Consider the following 19,953-nt stretch of genomic DNA (forward strand, 5'->3'; position numbering starts at 1 on the left):
GTTAGGATTCAGGTATTAGGAGTTAGTAGTAAGGTTTATGAGTATGGATTCAGGTTAGGTTAGAGTTAGGGATCAAGTTACTGTTAGTATTAGGATTGTGGTTTAGGGTTAGGTTTAAGGTTTAAGATAAGGGTTACAATTTATGGTGTTAGGCATTAGAAATTATGATTAGGGCTATAATTTATAGTTCAGTTATGGTTTTAGGGGATATAGGTTAATTATTTAAAATGTAAAGTTGGCCTGGAGAGCTGGCTTAGTGGCTAAGGCACTTGGTTGGCCTGGAGAGCTGGCTTAGTGGTTAAGGCACTTGCTTATGAAGCCTAAGGACCCAGGTTTGATTCCCCAGTACCTACATAAGATTTATATACAAGGTGGCATAAGTGTCTGGAGTCTGTTGGCAGTGGCTAGAAGTCCTGGACCACCTATTCTCTCTCTCTTACAAATGAATAATTTTTTAAAACGACAAGCTGTTGAGGGAATGTGTGTAAGTTTAAATGTAGACAAGAAAGTATCTGCAGTTTCTAAAGGGATCATCCCCAATAAGGAGAAATCAATGATTCTGCTCTGGGAAAACAGGAACTATGTTATACATTCCTGACTCCATGTGTGGAATCTTCCACTTACGAAAATAGAAATTCTTTTTAAAATTATTTTATTTTTGAGACAGAGAGAGAGAGAGAGAGAGAGAGAGAGAGAGAGAGAGAGAGAGAGAGAGAGAAAGAAAGAGAATGGGTGCACTAGGGCTTCTCAGCCACTGTGAATGAACTCCAGATATGTGTGTCCCCCTTTTAGCTCATGTGCACATTACACACTTGCATTACTGTGTCTGGTTTACATGGGACCTGAAGATTCAAACATGCATTCTTAGGCATCACAGGTAAGTTCCTTAACAATGAAGCCATCTCTCCATCCTGAAAAATATAAATTCTTTATAGGAGAAAGCCATAACCCACAATGCCAGTGAAGGGGTTCCTTGCTCACAGCCACTGCCCAGGACAGTTTCATCAGAGTCAGCCTGGAAGACACAAAAACACAGATGCAGCTGAGGTCCATGGGGCAGGTACATCTCAGGCTGGCAGCAGAATGTGGTACAGGCAGCAACATAGAACTGGTTTAGCAGGAATGAATGATGCAAAATTCACATGGTTATGAAGTCTTGTATTTGGGTCATGAAGCTGCTGGGGGAGAGCGCAGCATCAGAGTCCCTGCAAGGATATCTTGAAAGGTCACTGTGTGGAGCTGAGAAGGTGACACTGAAGTTGCAGTGGAGAACCCAGGATGTGGAGGTGGCAGGAACCATGGAAGTAAGCCAAGAAAAGTAGGCAGAGAGTGAAACCAGCCTGATACACAGGCCATGGGTCCTGTAGGCTGCAGAGCTGGGGTGGGTGGCGACATCTAAGTCCTTGGAGCCCCAGTGACTCCATCATGAACCCCACAAGCCAGACATGAAGCTTCACGGTGTAGTGTTTGTTCTGCTGGGGTTTAGTTTTGCTTTGGTCCCATCTTTGTTATGCCTCCATCCCTTTGTTTTGGAATGGCTATGTTTATAATGGACTCTGATATGGTAGAAATATGTAACATATTTATTGTTTATTTTATAAGTGTTTATGATGAAGAGATGACCTTGAGTGTGTAGAAGAGACTTTGGACTTTTGAAGAGCGTTGGGATTGGTAAATCCTCTAGGGATTTTTGACTTTGGAGTACATGCATCTTTAATGATGAGGTAGTCCTGAGATTATGGGGATGAGGGTGGAATCTGGTTTTTTTTAAAATTTTTTTATTATTATTTTGTTTTTTTAAGGTAGGGTCTCACTCTAGATCAAGCTGACCTTGAATTCACTATGTAGTCTCAGGGTGGCCTTGAACCCATGGAAATCTTACCTCTGGCTTCTGAGTGCTGAGATTAAAGCCATGTGACATGACATCTGGCTGGAAGATTTTTTTTTCTTAACAGTAATGAGTTTGGATGCTCAATTGACAAGGATTACAGTTAGGTTTAGTGTTGTTAGGAGTAAGGTTATGGTTAGAGTCATCAGGGTTAGGGTTCTTAAGGTTAAGATTATGACTAAGGTTTGTGTTATGGTTGGATTTAGGGTTGTTAAATATAAGGATAGCATGGAGTTAGTATTATTAACATTAGGGATATAGGTGTAGGTATAAGGTTACTACTGTTATGCTTTGTGATGGTGTTAGGGTTGTTAAACTGATGATTAGGACTTTTGTGGGGAGGGGATTCAAAGTAGGGTCTCACTTTAGCCCAAGATGACCTGGAATTCACTATGTAGTCTCAGGTGGCCTTGAACTCATGGTGATCCTCCTACCTCTACCTTCCAAGTGCTGGGATTAAGGAATGCACCACTATGCTCAGGTCCTCGGGATTATTAGGATTAAGTTTGGGTTGGGCATAGGGTTGGGGTTGTTAGGGTTTGAGATTTGGTTATGGTTAGGTTTAGGGTTGTTAAGTTAAGGTAAGAGATAGTGTTAGAATTGATAAAGTTAATGCTGATACAATTAGATTTATGGTTAGAGTTACGGTTAAGGTTAGAGTGTTAGAATTATGGCTAGGCTTAGGGATAGGATTAGTGTTAATGCTAGGGTAAGGGTGTTAGGGTGAAGGATAATGTTAGGCTTAGAGTTAGGTTTCCCATAATGCATTGTGTTACATTTGTTAAGGTTAGGGTTAAGGTTCAGGTTGTTAGGTTAGGGTTATGGTTAGGATTAGGGTTTAGGTTATTAGGGTTAGGGTTTTTAGTGTTAGGTTTAGGGTTAGAGTTAGGGTTGTTAGGATTAAGGTTAGTGCTAGTGTTGTTAGCGTTAGGGTTAAGGTTAATGTTCAAGTTAGGGTTAGAGTTATTAGGATTATGGTTCTGATTAAAGTTATGATTAGTGTTATGGGTAAGGTTGGGATAGGGTTAGAATTAGGGTTTGTAAGGCTAGGGTTAGGTTTAGGCTTAGGGTTAGTAGGGTTAGGATTAGGTTTGTGGTTAGGACTATTAGGGTTAGAGTTGCTAGGGTTAGGTTTTCTGGTTTTAGGTTAGATTTAAGGTTAGGGGTTAGCACTAGTATTAGGATTAGGGTTGAGTTAGGGTTGTGGATATGGTTAGGGTTAGTTACTAGGGTTACGGTTCGGTTTAGTGTTTGGTTTAGGGCTAGTTTTAGAGTTAGATTTAGGGCTCGTTTTAGGGTTAGAACTTTGGCTAGAATTAAGATTAGGGTTAGGGCTAGGTTTATGGTTATGTTTAGGGTTGGGGCTAGGGTTAGAGTTTGACTTAGGGCTAGTGCTCCATCTAACACTGGGGCTAGCATGAGGGCTACATGTAGTGGTCAGGGTTAGGGTGACAATCAGGTTTAAGTCAGAGTTAGGGCTAAGATCTAGTTCAGGGTCAGGTTTGGGATTGGTTCTAGGATTAAGGCTAATTTTAACATTAGGGTTGTGGCTAAGGTTAAGGTTTGGGTTTGGGTTAGGTCTATGGTTAGAGCTAGGCTTAACACTAGGTCTGGGCTTATGTTGAGGATTTGTGTGAGTACTAGGTTTAAGGTTTTGGTTAGGGTTAGGGTGAAAGAACGAAATTGACTAAATTGACACCATGATAGGTTTCAGCAAAACACCTCCCAGGCTAGGCCTAAAATTAGAACAAAGGGCCATTAATCAGTGACTATCCTGGCTAGAGAAAAGTTTAGTCACTTCCTGGGAATTCAAGGTTTCTCAGCCACAACCAATCAAAACTATATAGATATAATCGACTAATCACATGCAGTCCTTGTTCAAATTAGCCAGTCAAACTGTAGAACTAATTGCCTGTCAGAACCGAGCTCCTCTAGAGGTCGCTATTTTTATATGAATTGTTGACCCCTGCATGCTGACTAACTCTGCAGAATAAACGCTCTTTGCTTTTGCATAGTAGTTGAGTCTGGGGTCTTCCTTCAGTGATTCCCAAACCCTTACAATTGGGGCTCATCTGGGATCACTGAGAACCCCCAGAATCTATAGTAGAGTGTTTCCTGGAGGGCATTTAGCTCTTTGCCAATCAGTGAGTTGAGCACCTCTTTGTGTGTCTCTGGTCTGCTTTGTCTCATTTTCAGCAAATCTGGCATCTTGACGCAATCTGGGGGCCCAGGGGGTAAAGCTGTTGAGGCACTAACTACCCCAGGGCCGGGAGGTCCTGAGGATGCTCCAGACCACCTTATGGTGGAGCTAGAAAGCTCTGTACTGGTGGAGTCTGAATACTCTAGCCTGACTGGTTTTGATAAAAGGTCGCGCCCATCTGGCAGAGCCCATTCACAGGACAGGCCATCAACTGCAGCATTTGAGTGTCTTTTTTGTTTCCCAGTAAATTTGTTTTTGTGTCTGTGTATCTGTGTGTTGTTTGTCCTTTTCTGGTTTCTTTCTTTTTTATTTTTTAAAATTTTCTCAATTTTTATGAACGTTTTCCATAATTATAAAAAATATCCCGTGGTAATATCCTCCGTCCCCCCTTTCTCCTTTGAAATTCCATTCTCCATCATATCCCCTCCCCATCTCAATCAGTCTGTCTTTTACTTTGATGTCATGATCTTTTCCTCCTCTTATGCTGGTCCTGTGCAGGTAGTATCAGGCACTATGTGGTCATGGATATCTAGGCCATTTTATGTCTGGAGGGAGAACATTGTAAGGAGTCCTACCCTTGCTTTGGCTCTTACATTTGTCCCACCACCTCTTTCACATTAGACCCTGAGCCTTGGAATGTGTGACCAAGATTTTACTCAGTATTCCAGCCACTTCTTTCCAGTACTATGATACCTTCTGAGTCATCCCAAAGTCACTGCCATCTGAAAAGAGAAGATTCTCTGCCCAAAGTGAGAGTAGCGTTAATATAAGGGTATGAATATTAAGAGAAGTGCTTACTGGGCAGTTTGATAAGCATAGTATATACATTTATCCAGACATCAGCAGATGTTACACCCCTAGGGCTCATGACTACCCCTGTTTTAAGTTTTCAGTATCAGGGATGTATTCCCTCCCATGGAGCAGGCCTCCAGTCCCATTGGAGGGCAGTTGGTTTCCACCATGATAGAAAATATTGTAGGAAACTATTATGGGACAGGCAACTAGTTCCATCCGTTTGGACCTAGTCCAGTCACATTTTAAAGACTTCCGACACATGGCAGAAAATTTGGGTCTGACAGTGCAGTTGGGAAAATTAACCACCTTTTGCATGAATGAATGGCCAACATTCATTGTCAGATGGACAGAAGGAGGCTCTTTTCATCTCCCTACTATTTACCAGGTTAAAGTATTGTGTATGGGAATCCTGGACACCCTTACCAGGTCCCAAATATTACAGCATGGCAATATCTAGTAGAAAGACCCCCTCCCTGGTTAACACCTTTTTGCTGCCAGCCCCAGCCATACTGTTTATCAGGGAACCAAAGCTGTGGAAGGATCATGAGCCAGAAGTCCTTTGCTCCCAAGGAGGATCTCTACCCGCATCCATATGTATCTGCCCCTGTGCCGCTTGTACCACAAGTGAGAGCTGCCAATCAGGGTCCTGGGGAAGAAGGAAGAAACATGATCAGTCCTCCCCACATGCAAGCCCAAGCCACAAGACAGGTAGACTCCACTGTAGTTGCACTGACTTTGCAAGCAACAACTCCTCCCCCCACAATCAGGATGGCCAACAGTTCGTGACTCATATCTTTTTCTACCAGTGACCTGTACAATTGAAAGATGCAGAATCCAAAATTTTCAGAGAAACCCTTAGCCCTCTTAGACTTGTTAGATTCTATAATGATAACTCACCAGCCCACTTGGGGTGATTGTTAGCAGCTTTTGCAGGTTCTCTTTACAACTGAGGAAAGAGAACAAATTCTAGCTGCTGCTCACAAGCTAGTTCCTGGACTTAACAGCCAACCCACAGACATGCAGGCCGTCATAGACACGGTTTTCCCCCTGACCCACCTTCACTGTGACCCCAACAACCTTGAAGGTAAGGAGATACTCAAAGTCTACTTCCAGATTCTAATGGGGGGGAGTCGCTGAGAGGCTGCTAGGAAGCCCTCAAATTTATCTAAGGTAGGACAGGTTATACAAGGTAAGGAGGAAACCCTGGGAGCCTTTTTAGAGAGGCTACTAGAAGCCTACTGGACCTATATGCCTCTGGACCCAGAAGCAAGAGAAAACCAGTCTGCTGTAAACCTGGCTTTTGTCAACTGGCACTAAACATCCGCAGAAGGCTCCAATAATGGGACGGTTTTGTGGGTAAGCAAATGTCGGAGCTAGTAGCAATAGCAGAAAAAGTTTATAATAACAGGAAGACTCCAGAAGACAAACAAACTAGAGGCCTGGCCAAACTAGTATTGGCTGCCACAGGAAATTCTGACCCAAGGGAATTAAAGAACATGGCTTATGGGAGAAACAGGGACAGACCAAACCCCCAATCAAGAGGGGAAAAGTCATACAGACCCTGTCTCCAAAAGGACCAATGTGCTTATTGCAAAGAGATGGAACATTGGAAAAATGAATGTGCAGAAAAAAAAGACAAGAGTCCTACAGGTCTGGAGATAGGAGAACTCAGTGACTGAAGGTGTCAGGGCATACACCCCCTCCATGAGCCCTGGGTAACCTTGAAGGTGGAGGGGAAACCAATAAACTTTTTAGTTGACATTGGGACCCAATATTCGATTCTGAAACAGCCCGTGGGATCCTTGTCCACCAAACGGACATGGATCCAGGGGGCCACTGGGACAAATCAGTACTCATGAACTACCCAAAGAAAAGTGGACTTAGGAATAGGATGGGTACCCCATTCATTCATGGTCATCCCTGAGTTCCCATATTCACTATTGGGGCAACACCTTTTGACTAAAATGGCAGTAAAAATCCATTTCAACCCTGTGGGAGTACAGGTTATTAACCAGAATGGTCCTATACACGTGTTAAGTGTGTCACTGCAGGAAGAATATAAACTCTACACCTCTCCCTCCCAAGCCACCCCTGAAAGCCCATATTTGAGGGAACTATGGGAAAGGATTCCAGGTGTATGGGCAGAAAGAAATCAGACCGGGCTGGCCAAACATCAGGCCCCAATCATAGTCCAACTGAGGGCTAATGCTAGCCCAGTCTGAGTTAGCTAATACCCTATGCCCCGAGAGGCCAAACTAGGAATAACACCTCATATAGACTGACTTTGGAAACAAGGGATATTAGTCCCTTTTAGTCCACCTGGAATACTCCTCTCCTGCCAGTAAAGAAGCCCCACTCCAATGACTACTAGCCTGTGCAGGATCTAAGGGAAATTAATAAATGGGTGGAAGACATCCACCCCACAATGCCAAACCTGTACACTGTGCTAAGCACTCTGTCACCTGAATGCAATGTGTACACAGTCCCGGACCTCAAAGACACATTCTTTAGTCTGCCACTGGCCCTGGCCAGTCAACCTCTATTCCCCTTTGAATGGAGTGATCTAGAACATGGATTCAATGGACAATGGACTTGGACAGACTGCCACAAGGATTTAAAAACTCACCCACCATCTTTGATGAGGCACTCCATGAGGATCTGGGTGAGTGTCACCATGCCTATATCCAAATAACCCTCTTGCAGCATGTAAATGACCTCCTTATTGCAGCCTCAGATGAAGAAGCCTGTCGCTCAGGCACTGAGGCCTTGCTGAGAGAATTGGACTGCATGGGGTATCGAATTTCAGCCAGAAAGGCACAGCTCTGTCAGAGGAAAGTAATGTACCTTGGGTACATACTCAAGGGGGAACAATGCCTGTTGTCTTGAGCCCGAAATGAGAAATCCTCAACATTCCCCACCCCAGAACCAGAGACAGGTACATGAGTTTTGGGGTCAGCGGGATTTTGTAGACTCTGGATATCCAGATTTACAGAGATTGCCAAACCTCTCTATGAGGCCATGAGGGGCCAAGAAAGCTCCCTAGAATGGACCCCAGAAACGGAGAAGGCCTTCCTCTGTTTGAAAGAGGCCCTCCTTGAAGCCCCGGCATTGGCTTTGCCAGATATCCACAAATCTTTCTATCTTTACGTTAATGAGAACAAAGGCATTACTAAAGGGTTACTGACTGAAACTCTCAGCCCTTGGAAGAGGCCAGTTGCTTACCTATCAAAGAAATTAGACTCAGTGGCTGTGGGATGGCCCCCATGCCTCTGAATAATAGCAGTCACTGCTTTATTAATCAAAGATTCAGATAACCTGACTTTGGGCCAAACCCTGAGAGTGACTACTCCTCATGCTATTGAAGGAGTGCTAAAGCAGCCCCCTGACAGGTGGCTGACCAATACCAGACTGACTCATTATAGGGCTCTTCTTCTCAACCCCCCATGGGTTCAATTTGCCATCAGTAAGGCCCTCGTTTCTGCAATGCTGTTATCTGACCCAGATCTAGACAGTCCCATACATGACTGCTTGGAGATCTTGGGCAGTTTACAAGAGACCCTACCAGATCTCAAGGATGTTCCCCTTAAAAGGGCAGAGCTGACCTGGTATACAGATGGAAGCAGCTTCCTTAAGGATGGTGTCTGGTATGCAGGAGCTTCAGTGACAATGGAAGAAACAACTATGTGGTCAGAAGCCCTCCCTCCAGGTACATCTGCCCAGATAGCTGAACTGATAGCCCTGACCAAGGCCTTACAGATGGGCCAAGGAAAGAAACTTAATATCTATACTGATAGCCATTATGCTTTTACAATGGTACATGTTCATGGGGCCATTTATAAAGAAAGAGGACTATTGCCAGCAGAAGGAAAAAAACATTAAAAATAAACAGGAAATTCTGGAACTCTTGCAGGCTATATGGCTCTCCAGATAAATAACAATCATTCACTTCCCTGGTTGCCAGAAAGGGGAGGATCCTATTTCCAAAGGGAACAACAGGGCTGACCAGGTGGCTCGAGGAGAGGCAGCCCTCCAGGTCGCTACTACCCTAGTGACAAAATTACCTCCAATGGTGGTGCCCACCTTGCCAGAAACACCAAAGTACATTGATTCAGAACTACAGAGGATTGAGACCTGCACAGCAGCCTATGAAGAATAAGGATGGTATAAGTCTCCTGATGGAAGGATTTTTCTCCCATCAGACTTTGCCAGCCAACTCAGCAGACAAATGCATCAGAGTACTCATCTAGGAGAACAGAAGATTGAGGACTTACTTAGATGGGCCCACCTTAAAGTCTTTGATTTGAGACAAAAAAAAAAAACAAAAAAAAAACCAGAAACCATAATGCAACACCATTCCTGCGGCCTAGTAAGTGCAAAGTGGAGTTTCCTAATCAGGAACTAGGGAAAGGGGGAACTGGCCAGGAATAAACTGGGAAATTGACTTCACAGAAATAAAACCTGGTTTGTATGGGTACAGGTATTTACAAGTGTTTATAGATACCTTTTCAGGATGGACTGCAGCCTTTCCAACCAAGAATGAGACAGCTTCAAATGTGGCTAAAAGACTATTAGATGAAATAATTCCAAAGTATTGTTTATCTGTTCTTTTGGAATCAGACAACAGGCCAGCCTTCACCTCATGGGTAATCCAGGCTATAATTAAAATTGTGGGGACTAATTGGAAGCTTCATTGTGTGTATCCTTACCAGAGTTCAGGACAGGTAGAAAGAATGAATTGGACCTTAAAGGAGACCCTAACTCACCCCTGGAAACTGGCGATGACTGGGTATCTCTCTGTCCCTTTGCCCTTTTCTGTGTTTGAAACTCCCCCTATACCATGGGGCTGACTCCCTTTGAAATCATGTATGCAAGACCCCCACCCTTGTTACCTAATATAAAAGCAAAAATGTTAACTGAATTTGATGACAAGAGATTCCTGTCTACCTTACAAGCTTTATTCCAGGTACAAGAGCAATTCTGGCCTCAGTTACAGGCCATTTATGAGAAGTCACCTTCACCCACACCACACGGATTCAAGCTGGGAGATCTAGTGCTCATCAAGAGACACCAGAGAGGCCTTTTTGGCTGCAGCACCTGGCCAGCAGGCCATGTCAGGAGGAACTCCCAAACAGAGCATGTGGAAAAAGGCCAGGATGACTTGAAAATAGGGTATGCTTGACCCACCTGAAGATAGAAAATAGCATAGCATTGCAACTGGCTTCAGATGTCCTTGCCTGAATGAGAAACCTGTCTCCATCAGAAAATCACATCTCTGACACATTTGTCACACCATGTAATGTATTACATCAGATCATACTGAAAGAACAGATACTCAACCAGATTCTAGAGAAGAATGCATAGAACTCCAGGAGTATGCACCACTTGATGCATCGGGTTGTCCTGGGTACTGAGGAAACCCAGACTGCCAAATGTTACATTTACAGAGTTGTCTGCTGCTTCTCAGCTTGAAGAAGTTTCTCAAGTCCTTATTGATCCTTTTTATTAGCATTACCATATTTTGAAGCAAAGTTAACCTAGCATTCTAGTTTGAACTTTCTTTTTGGCCGTCTTAAAATACCTTTAAAAAAAAATCTATAAAATAGTCAAGAGATATAGTTCTACAAGGTCCAAGTCATTCCAGTAGTCATCTCTTGGTAGTGACTCACATGGTCATGGGCATGACCTGTCCACAGCAGGAATAGGCCTTCTTGCTGCTGCTACCCAGTCTTTAAGTATGCCAACATCTCTTGGAAGGATGAACCAGAGTACTGCATGTCTTGCTAGTTTAATGTATCTTGGAATGTGTTCTTCATTGAATCAACAAGAAGCTCATAGGGCACTGTCTTTTGCTAGTACTTCTTCCCATAACTTGCAGTCTATATTTAACATTGGAAGTAGAGGTCCACTCCCTTTGTCTTCTCAACATCATGGAGATACAGACCAGGCCAGTAACACTTTGGCCAGCTTTGGTCTGTCTACTAGAGATTTAGATGAACTGAGTTGTTATCTAGGGGACAAGATTACTCCTGAGAATTTGCTCCAAATCCTTCTACAGCTTAAAAGGAGGAGAACTGAAGAAGGCCCTATATTGAGTTATGGTAGACATGGCAGATCTGCTACACAGGAGCCACCATGCAGAGTACACCTAAGAATGATTGGGAAGAAAAAAGGCACTTTAGAAGAGATAGCTTTGATGATCGTGGTCTTAGTCTCAGCCCAGTGCTTGATTATGACCATGGAAGTCGTTCTCAAGTATCCGGTTATTATGACAGATTGGATTATGAAGATGACAGATTAAGAGATGGAGAAAGGTGTAGGGATGATTCTTTTTTTGGTGAGACCTCACATAACTATCATAAATTTGACAGTGAGTATGAGAGAATGGGACATGGTTCTGGCCCCTTACAAGAGAGATCTCTCCTTGAGAAAAAGAGGGGCACTCCTCCAAGTAGCAATATTGAAGACTTCCATGGACTCTTACTGAAAGATTATCCCCATCTGTGCTACATATGTGATTTTCCAGTTCATTCTAATAAGGAGTGGAGCCAACATATCAATGGAGCAAGTTACAGCTGTCGATGCCATCTTCTTCTTGAAATCTACCAAGAGTGGAATCCTGACAAGGATACAGGACATACAATGGGTGATACATTCATGTTGCAGCAGTCTACAAATCCAGCACCAGGAATTCTGGGACCTCCACCTCCCTCATTTCATCTTGGAGGACCAGCAGTTGGACCAAGAGGAAATATAGGTGCTGGAAATGGAAAACTGCAAGGACCAAGGCACATACAGAAAGGCACAGTGGAAACTAGCGGAGTTGTTCACATCATGGATTTTCAGTGAGGAAAAAACTTGAGGTACCAACTACTACAGTTAGTTCAACCATTTGGAGTTATTTCAAACCATCTGATTATAAATAAAATAAATGAGGCTTTTATTGAAACGGCAACCACAGAAGATGCTCAGGCTGCAGTGGACTATTATACAACCACACTAGCATTAGTACTTGGCAAGCCAGTGAGGGTGCATTTGTCCCAGAAGTACAAAAGAATAAAGAAACCTGAAGGAAAGCTTGATCAGAAGTTTGATCAGAAGCAAGAGCTTGGACATGGGATACACCTCAGCAATTTACCCCCTTCTGGCTATTCTGACAGTTCTGTCCTCAAACTTGCTGAGCCTTATGGGAAAGTAAAGAATTATATATTGATGAGGATGAAAAGTCAGGCCTTTGTTGAGATGGAGACCAGAGAAGATGCAATGGCCATGGTTAACCATTGTCTGAAGAAAGCACTTTGGTTCCAGGGGAGATGTGTTAAGGTTGATTTGTCTGAGAAATACAAAAAACTGGTACTGAAGATTCCCAACAGAGGCATTGACTTGCTGAGAAAAGATAAATCCCATAAAAGATCTTACTCTCCAGATGGCAAAGAATCTCCAAGTGACAAGAAATCTAAAACTGATGGATGTCAGAAGACAGAAAGTACCGCTGAAGGTAAAGAACAAGAAGAAAAGTCAGGTGAAGATGGTGAGAAAGATACAAAGGATTACCAGGCAGAACAAGAACCCAGTATGCTTCTTGAGTCTGAAGACGAGGTGCTTGTTGATGAAGAGGAAGCAGCAGCTCTGCTACAAAGTGGCAGTTCAGTGGGAGATGAGACTGACCTTGCTAATTTGGGCGATGTGGCATCTTGTGGGAAGAAAGAGCCTTCAAATAAAGCTATGAAAACAGTGTCCAGTGCTTCAGCAGCAGCCAAGAAAAAACAAGGTGGACAAGATGGAGGAATTTGATCAAGACAATGATGCAGTGTTGGAAAATGGAATTAAGAATGAGGAAAATTCAGGAACAGGTGCTGAATCTGCTGAGAATGCTTATGATCTGAACAAAGATGCGAGTGAAAACACAGATGGCCAAAGTGATGACAAGGAGGACTATACAATCCCAGAGGAGTGTAGAATTGGACCATATCAGCCCAATGTTCCTGTTGGTATAGACTATGTGATACCTAAAACAGGGTTTTACTGTAAACTGTGTTCACTCTTTTATACAAATGAAGAAGTTGCAAAGAATACTCATTGCAGCAGCCTTCCTCACTATCAGAAATTAAAGAAATTTCTGAATAAATTGGCAGAAGAATGCAGGCAGAAGAAGGAAACTTAAGATGTGCAAGAAGCTTATTTCAAAAACACAATGGTTCTTTGTTCTTAATGTTAACCTTTTTAAAATACAGTACTGATAGAAGAAAACTATGTACTCTTTTGTTTTAGTGGATAAATAATAGATGTCTTCTGTTCATGTGTTAAGTATGATAGCAAAAAAAAGAGGAAATAGTTAAATTAATAAAGAGGAATTTTCCTTTCATCAGAATAACAGACAAAACTACTTTGTAGAGACTTTAATCTGTGGAAGACAACTTGCAACACTAAGAGAAAGATAATAGAACCATTCAGAAAAATGAAATTTAGTAGTTAGATGCTTCAAAGAAATGACAACTTTTTTTAAATTTTTATTAACATTTTCCATGATTATAAAATATATCCCATGGTAATTCCCTCCCTCCCCACCCCCAAGAAATGACAACTTTTGATTCTATTCAATAAAGAACAAAACTAGTTGTATTTCTATTACTTTCATATGAAACATTCCACATTTTAATCTGAGCCTTGCAGACTTTTCATTTGGAGTTTGAAGCTGTTTTGGTTGCATTTCATTTTTAGAGAACTTCATATGAAATTAGCAATTTAAATGCAGGTTCAGTTTTCTTTTAATGTCATGCTGTTGTTTAGGTAATAAGAAATATTAAGTTATTGGCTTTAGATTTTGTAATATGTTTTCCCTGAGTTCCTGCTGGGTTTTGTATTCTAGTAGTCAAATGTACTTACAGTGAAATGTAAAAATGTTCCCCTTCTCTTTGATCAGTATTAATTTTTTGAGAACTTATTTCTTATCACCGGAATCCTATAGCTGTCATACATCTCTGGTATAAGCAACATGGGATTTTTGAAGTGTGTAGACATATCTGTCACTTTCAAGATGTAATTTTACATTTCTGCATTTTGAAAACATTTGGCCATAATTCTACAAGCATACTTCTAATTCATGTATCTTCACATGTGACCTTTGTGAACAGAAATTTGCATATATAATCTGTGTTTACTTGTAACTTTCTGGTTATATACTGCTTATATTTGTGGATTCAAGTTGCTGAAGTGAGTATCAGTAACAACAACAAAATCTAAACACACACACACACACACACACCAGAGAGAGACTCTTGAACCTGCCTGGAAGGGACCCTATACTGCGATCCTGACCACTCCAACTGCAACCACAATGGATGAGTTCCTACCTGGATACACCACTCTCACGTGAAGCCTATCAACCCACAGGCAAACTACCCGGACAACTGCACCCTTGAAGAGAAACCTGGACTGTTGCATGCTGTTGCACATTCACGAGACCCCCTCAAACTAAACATTCATTAGCTAGAAACTAAGACTTAATGATGGCTAAATCTTTTCATGTAATGATAATCTCTTGTTGCTTAATAACCTCTATTGTTGCAAACCCACATCAACCCTATAATTTTACATGGATGCTCACTAATATGGACACAGGGAAAATAGTCAAGTCTACTTCCCATTCAGTACCTCCTTGAACCTGGTTTCACAATTTGATATTTATTTTATGTAACCTAATAGGAGACTCCTGGGATTATGCACACATAGATGATGATGAGAAACTCAGTCATCCCCAGCCCATGGATGTAACTCACCTGATACCATAACTAATATGAAAAGACAGGTTTTCTATGTACACCCCGGTCACGATAGAAACCCTGAGCAACAAGCTAATTGTGGTGGCCCAGAATCATATTACTGTGGCTCATGGGGATGTGAATCCACAGGAACTACCTATTGGGTCCCCTTCATAAAGACAGATCACATCACTGTTACTAGAATCATGGTGCCGATCTCTTGCTATTGGTCCCAAGGTTGTAATCAGCTACTGATTAAAGTTACTGATAAGGGGGAAATTGCCACTAAATGAGAACTTGATAAAAACTGGGGATTAAGGTTATATATATATATCAGGAAAGGACCCAGGGACATTATTCATCCTATGGCTTAATGTCCAACCATGAGAAACCACCCAGGCTGCTGCAGTACTTGTGGGACCAAATCCCGTTTTGGCCTTGCCTCCCATCCCACAACAGCCAACGTTATCTTCCCCAATCCCTGACAGTACCCTTGTTGGAAGCACTAATATACCCTTGGCTATCCCCCCTCCCAAGGTTTCAGACGCTTCCCAGGCATTTGAGTTACAGTTACTCAACTTCACCTATGGATTCCTCAACTCCACTACTAACCTCACTAGGGAGGACTGTTGGCTTTGCTTTGACCCACGACCCCCTTAGTATGCTGGCTGGGCCACTACAGGGATTCTGTCACCCCCAATGAGAGGCCCACCACGATACTCATGGGGAAAATCCCCAGTCCTTACTCTACAATCTGTCACTGGAAAAGGACTGTGTGTACTAGGTGCAGGAGGAAAACTGGATAACTTTCCCAACTCAAACCTCTCTGTAATCACACTCTCATTGCAGTCACTGGTAACTTCTATCTGGTGACCCCTAATGGAATGTGGCTTGCATGCACTACGGGACTGACTCCTTGTATTCACCTGCAGAGCCTTCAAAACACTACCCATCTATGTATCCTAGTTACTCTGTTTCCTGAGGTTTACTACCTTCCTTTTGATGGCTATACAGAAACCCTAGAATATCATCATTATAGACAGAAACGTGATTTTGGAACATCAGCAATCCTTACAACTTTGATAGGGACTGGTATAGCTGCAGGGATTGGTACTGGTACTACAGCCCTAATTAAAGCAGACCAGACTTATCAGGCCCTGACTAACCTAATAGTTTCTGATCTTGCCCAATTAGAAAAGTCAGTCTGTCACTTAGAACGGCCCCTGGATTCACTGGCTGAGGTGGTGCTACAGAACAGAAGGGGACTAGACTGACTTTTCCTATAGCAAGGGGGATTCTGTCAGGCTTAGGAGAGCAATGTTGTTTCTATGTCAACAATTCGAGTGTTATTAGGGATAGCCTGGCCATAGTCCAGAAGAGACTAAAAGAAAGGGTCAAAATTAGAGAAGAAAATCAAACTGGCATGAATTAATATTCAACTGGTCCCCCTGGCTAATGACCCTGATCTCCTCCCTTACAGACCCACTTAGTCTCCTGTTGTTTTTTCTTATTTGCAGACCATGTATCATCAATGCATTAATCAAATTTGTTAAAGAACGCTTAGCCACAGTACAACTAATGGTCCTAACGCAACAATATCAACCTCAGAAACATCTCAAGGATTTGAGATGAGACCGTACTCAAGGGGGAAATGAAAGAACGAAATTGACGCCATGATAGGCTCCAACAAAACAACTCCCAGGCTAGGCCTAAAATTAGAACAAAGGGCCATTAATCAGTGACTGTCCTGGCCTGAGAAAAGCTGAGTTGCTTCCTGGGGATTCAAGGTCTCTTAAAAATCAAAAATATTTAGATATAATAGACTAATCAAATGCAATCCGTGTTCAAATTAGCCAGTCAAACTGTAGAACTAATTGCTCTTCAAAACCTTCCTTAGTTATGCTTAAAAGAGCCTGTGCACTCCTCTCGAGGTCACCATTTATTTTTATTTATTTTTTTTTATTTATTTGAGAGCAACAGACACAGAGAGAAAAACAGATAGAGGGAGAGAGAGAATGGGCGCGCCAGGGCTTCCAGCCTCTGCAAACGAACTCCAGACCCGTGCGCCCCCTTGTGCATCTGGCTAACGTGGGACCTGGGGAACCGAGCCTCGAACCGGGGTCCTTAGGCTTCACAAGCGCTTAACCGCTAAGCCATCTCTCCAGCCCGAGGTCACCATTTTTATATGAATGGTCGACCCCTGCATGCTGGCTGACTCTGCAGAATAAACACTTTTTTCTTTTACATACTATTTGAGTGTGGGGTCTTTCTTCAGCAATTCTTGGACCCTTCCAAGGGTTAGAGTTAGGGTTAAGATTTCGGTTTAGAGCCAAGAGTGGTGGCACATGCCTTTAATTCCAGCACTTGGGAGGCAGAGGTAGGAGGATCACCATGAGTTTGAGGCTACCCTGAGACTATAGCGTGAATTCCAGGTCAGCATGGGTTAGAGCAAAAGCCAATCTTGAAAAACAAACAACAACAACAACAACAACAAAAGGTTAGGGTTAGAGTTTTGTGAATGAGGGTTATGGCTATACCTAAGTTATGTTAGGATTTTGACAGGCCTGAAAACAGCTACTGCGGAATCCCTGGGTTCAACCTCAAAAACCCAACTTTGGAGCAAACTACTTGATGCCACTGAGACACCGCCATTGCTGCCTCCTGCATCCAGGGGTGGCTTCAGCTGTTGTCAAGGGAGGAGGAGTAGGAACTGCCCAATCAGTGAAGAGAAAACTGACCAATCAGAGATGGCAGCAATCCAGAAACAATGAGCTGTCCAATCAGAGGTGGTGTGGAAAAACTGTCTTTAGCAGATAGCTTCCGGTTCTGGAGATGAACTTCCAAACCAGGCATTTATGGAAGAAGGGATATTTATTGATGCTTGTAGATCGAGGGGAAATTCTGTAAAGGCAGACTAAGATGGCCTGCTTTTCACAGGTCCAAGGTTTGAGAGAGAGAGAGAGAGAGAGAGAGAGAGAGAGAGGGAGGGAGGGAGGGAGGGAGGGAGGGAGGGAGGGAGGGAGAGAGAGAGAGGGGCCACAAACTAAGGCACACTACAAGCAAGCACACTTTAGGAACTCCACCACTTTGCATATCTTTAGATTGGAATTTCTAATCCACCACCACGTTTTAGGGCTGGGCCCTAAAATCCGCCCAGTGACACCTCTTCTAGCCAGGTGACTGGAAGCCCAAGAATTTTAATTAAACTCCTGAATCTATTGGCAGGGGCAGGGAGAGGAGCTCTTATTTAAACTACCACAATGTACATTGGGTGGGGGAGAGAACTGTCTGGTCAGAGCTGGGTTGGGTGAACTGTCCAATCAGAAACGCTGCTGGCAACCAGTCCTCTTAGAAGTGCTGAGGAAGCATCTCCCAGTCTGAGGTTCTGGGAGAACAATCCATCAGAGGGAGGACTGTGCTCACACAACTGTCAGTCAAGGGAACCTGTGAGAAAACTGTCCAGAGTTGCTGGGAAAGAACTGCCCAGAAGTGCTGGAGTTCTGTCCAATCGGAAGTAGGAGGGGATGATCGGCCCAGTCAGAGACGATGGGGAAAACCATCCAATCAGAAGTAGGAGGGGAAGAGCTGTTCAATCAGAGGTGACAGCGAACCGTCCAATCACAAGCCTGATGACAAAACTGTCCAGTCAGAGGTGCCATGGACACTGTCTAATCAGTGCAGAGCTGTCCAGTCAGAGATGCCCAAGACCTGTCCAATCAGAGGACACGGGGAGAATGGTCTATCAGAGGACTCTGGAGAACCACATACACAGGTGAGGCTGTGAGGTGGCATCACACTGTTGGAGGTTGGCCTGGACCCACATCCTGGCTTCTTCACATCTGGGATCCGTGGCAGAAGCCGGGGGCTGCTAAGCCTGCATCAGCCCGGGTCTTGAGATCGCCTGGAACATAGTGTACTGCTTGTGCAGCCACCATGGTCTCCTGGGCTGTCCAGCTGGGCCTGCTTCCTGTCAGTCAGCTGTGTGGGGACAGGCTGAGAGCCTGTCAGTCAGCTCTGAGGGTGGGGCTAGGTTCCTGCCAGTCAGCTGTATGGGGTGGGACTGAGATTCTGTCAGTGACATCTGCAGGGTGGGCTGAGATCCTGTCAATCAGCTCTGTGGGGCGGGGTGAGATCCAGCTCCCTGCTCAGGGTCCGAGTCACTCCTTGGGAAGATCTGATGTTCAGTCACTCAGCTCATCCGTGGAGTGTCCTGTGACCTGTCTAGAGGTATTCTGTGGGTGGTGCAGTGGCACCCTGAGCGCAGCCAATCAGGGACTCAGCGGGCAGGGTGTCAACACTTCTGATTGCTGTCAATCAGGACTTGGTGGGCAGGATGTCTGGACCCAGTGTTGTCAATCTGGCACATGGTGGGTGAGCTGTTGGCACTCCTGAGTGCTGTCAATCAGGTACTTGATGGGTGGGGCATCAGCGTCATGAGTGCTGTCAGTCAGGGACACAGTGGAAGGGGAGTAAGCGTCCTGCTGCAGTCAGTCAATTCAAAGGGGGCAGGGTGACAGCAACCTGAGCTGTCAGGTACCTCGTGGGCAGGGCATCTGCATCTTCAGTGCTGTCAGTCAGGTTACTAGGTGGGTGGGGCATTGACAGTTTTAAATCAGGTACTTGGTGGACAGAGCATCAACAGGCTAAATCCTTTCAATCAGGTATTCAGGTACCCGTTGGGCAGGACATCTCCAACCTGAATGCTGTCTACTTGGTACTTGGTGGGTGGGGTGCTGGCACCCCTGAGCGCAGTCAATCAGAGCTTGGTGGGAGGGGCATCATCACCCTGAGCGCTGTCAGTCAGTACTCGGTGGGAGGGGCGTCATCACCCTGAGCGCTGTCAGCCAGCTGGATCTGTCAATCATGTGAGGGGCCCTGTGGTTGGAGAGCAGCATCCTGTGAGGTCCTCTTCACAGGATCCTATGGCGTCTTCTTCCACTGGAGAACTCATCAGCATGGTGCTGGGACATTCTGTGGTTGTCATTATGTGAGGGAAGCCCCTTGGTGTCCACATGACCGAACCCAGTCCTTAGGATTCCTAAGTTGCAGCTGGGAAGGGCCCCTGGAGTACAGCTGGGGGTGCAGGGAGCCTGGCCGAGGGGTCACAGGGTAGAAGGAGATGGTGGAGGCCAAGCACAGAGAGCCCTCAGGGGGAGGAGAAACTTGAGGTGGAGGAGAGACCTCAGGGGATGAGAGACCTCAGGGGATGAGAGACCTCAGGGGATGAGAGACCTCAGGGGATGAGAGACCTCAGGCAGCAGGTGTCAGGCCGCAGGGGATAAAATAGGGACCTCAAGGGCCCACAGCAGCTG

The 19,953-nt window shown here is 44.2% G+C and overlaps 1 protein-coding gene across 1 annotated transcript; it reads left to right on the top strand.

Moving 5' to 3' along the window:
• Nucleotides 1–1,169: 1,169 nt before the first annotated feature.
• Nucleotides 1,170–13,108, top strand: LOC101607335 (matrin-3-like). The gene is given in 5 exon segments (XM_012952271.2): nt 1,170–1,304; nt 5,808–5,967; nt 10,487–11,025; nt 11,028–12,646; nt 12,648–13,108. Coding segments are annotated over 5 exon segments (2,850 nt in total). The 3' UTR covers nt 13,045–13,108.
• The last annotated feature ends 6,845 nt before the right edge of the window (nt 13,109–19,953 follow it).

Source organism: Jaculus jaculus, chromosome 18 (genome assembly GCF_020740685.1).
Source record: "Jaculus jaculus isolate mJacJac1 chromosome 18, mJacJac1.mat.Y.cur, whole genome shotgun sequence".
In the NCBI taxonomy this organism is placed as follows: Eukaryota; Metazoa; Chordata; class Mammalia; order Rodentia; family Dipodidae; genus Jaculus; species Jaculus jaculus.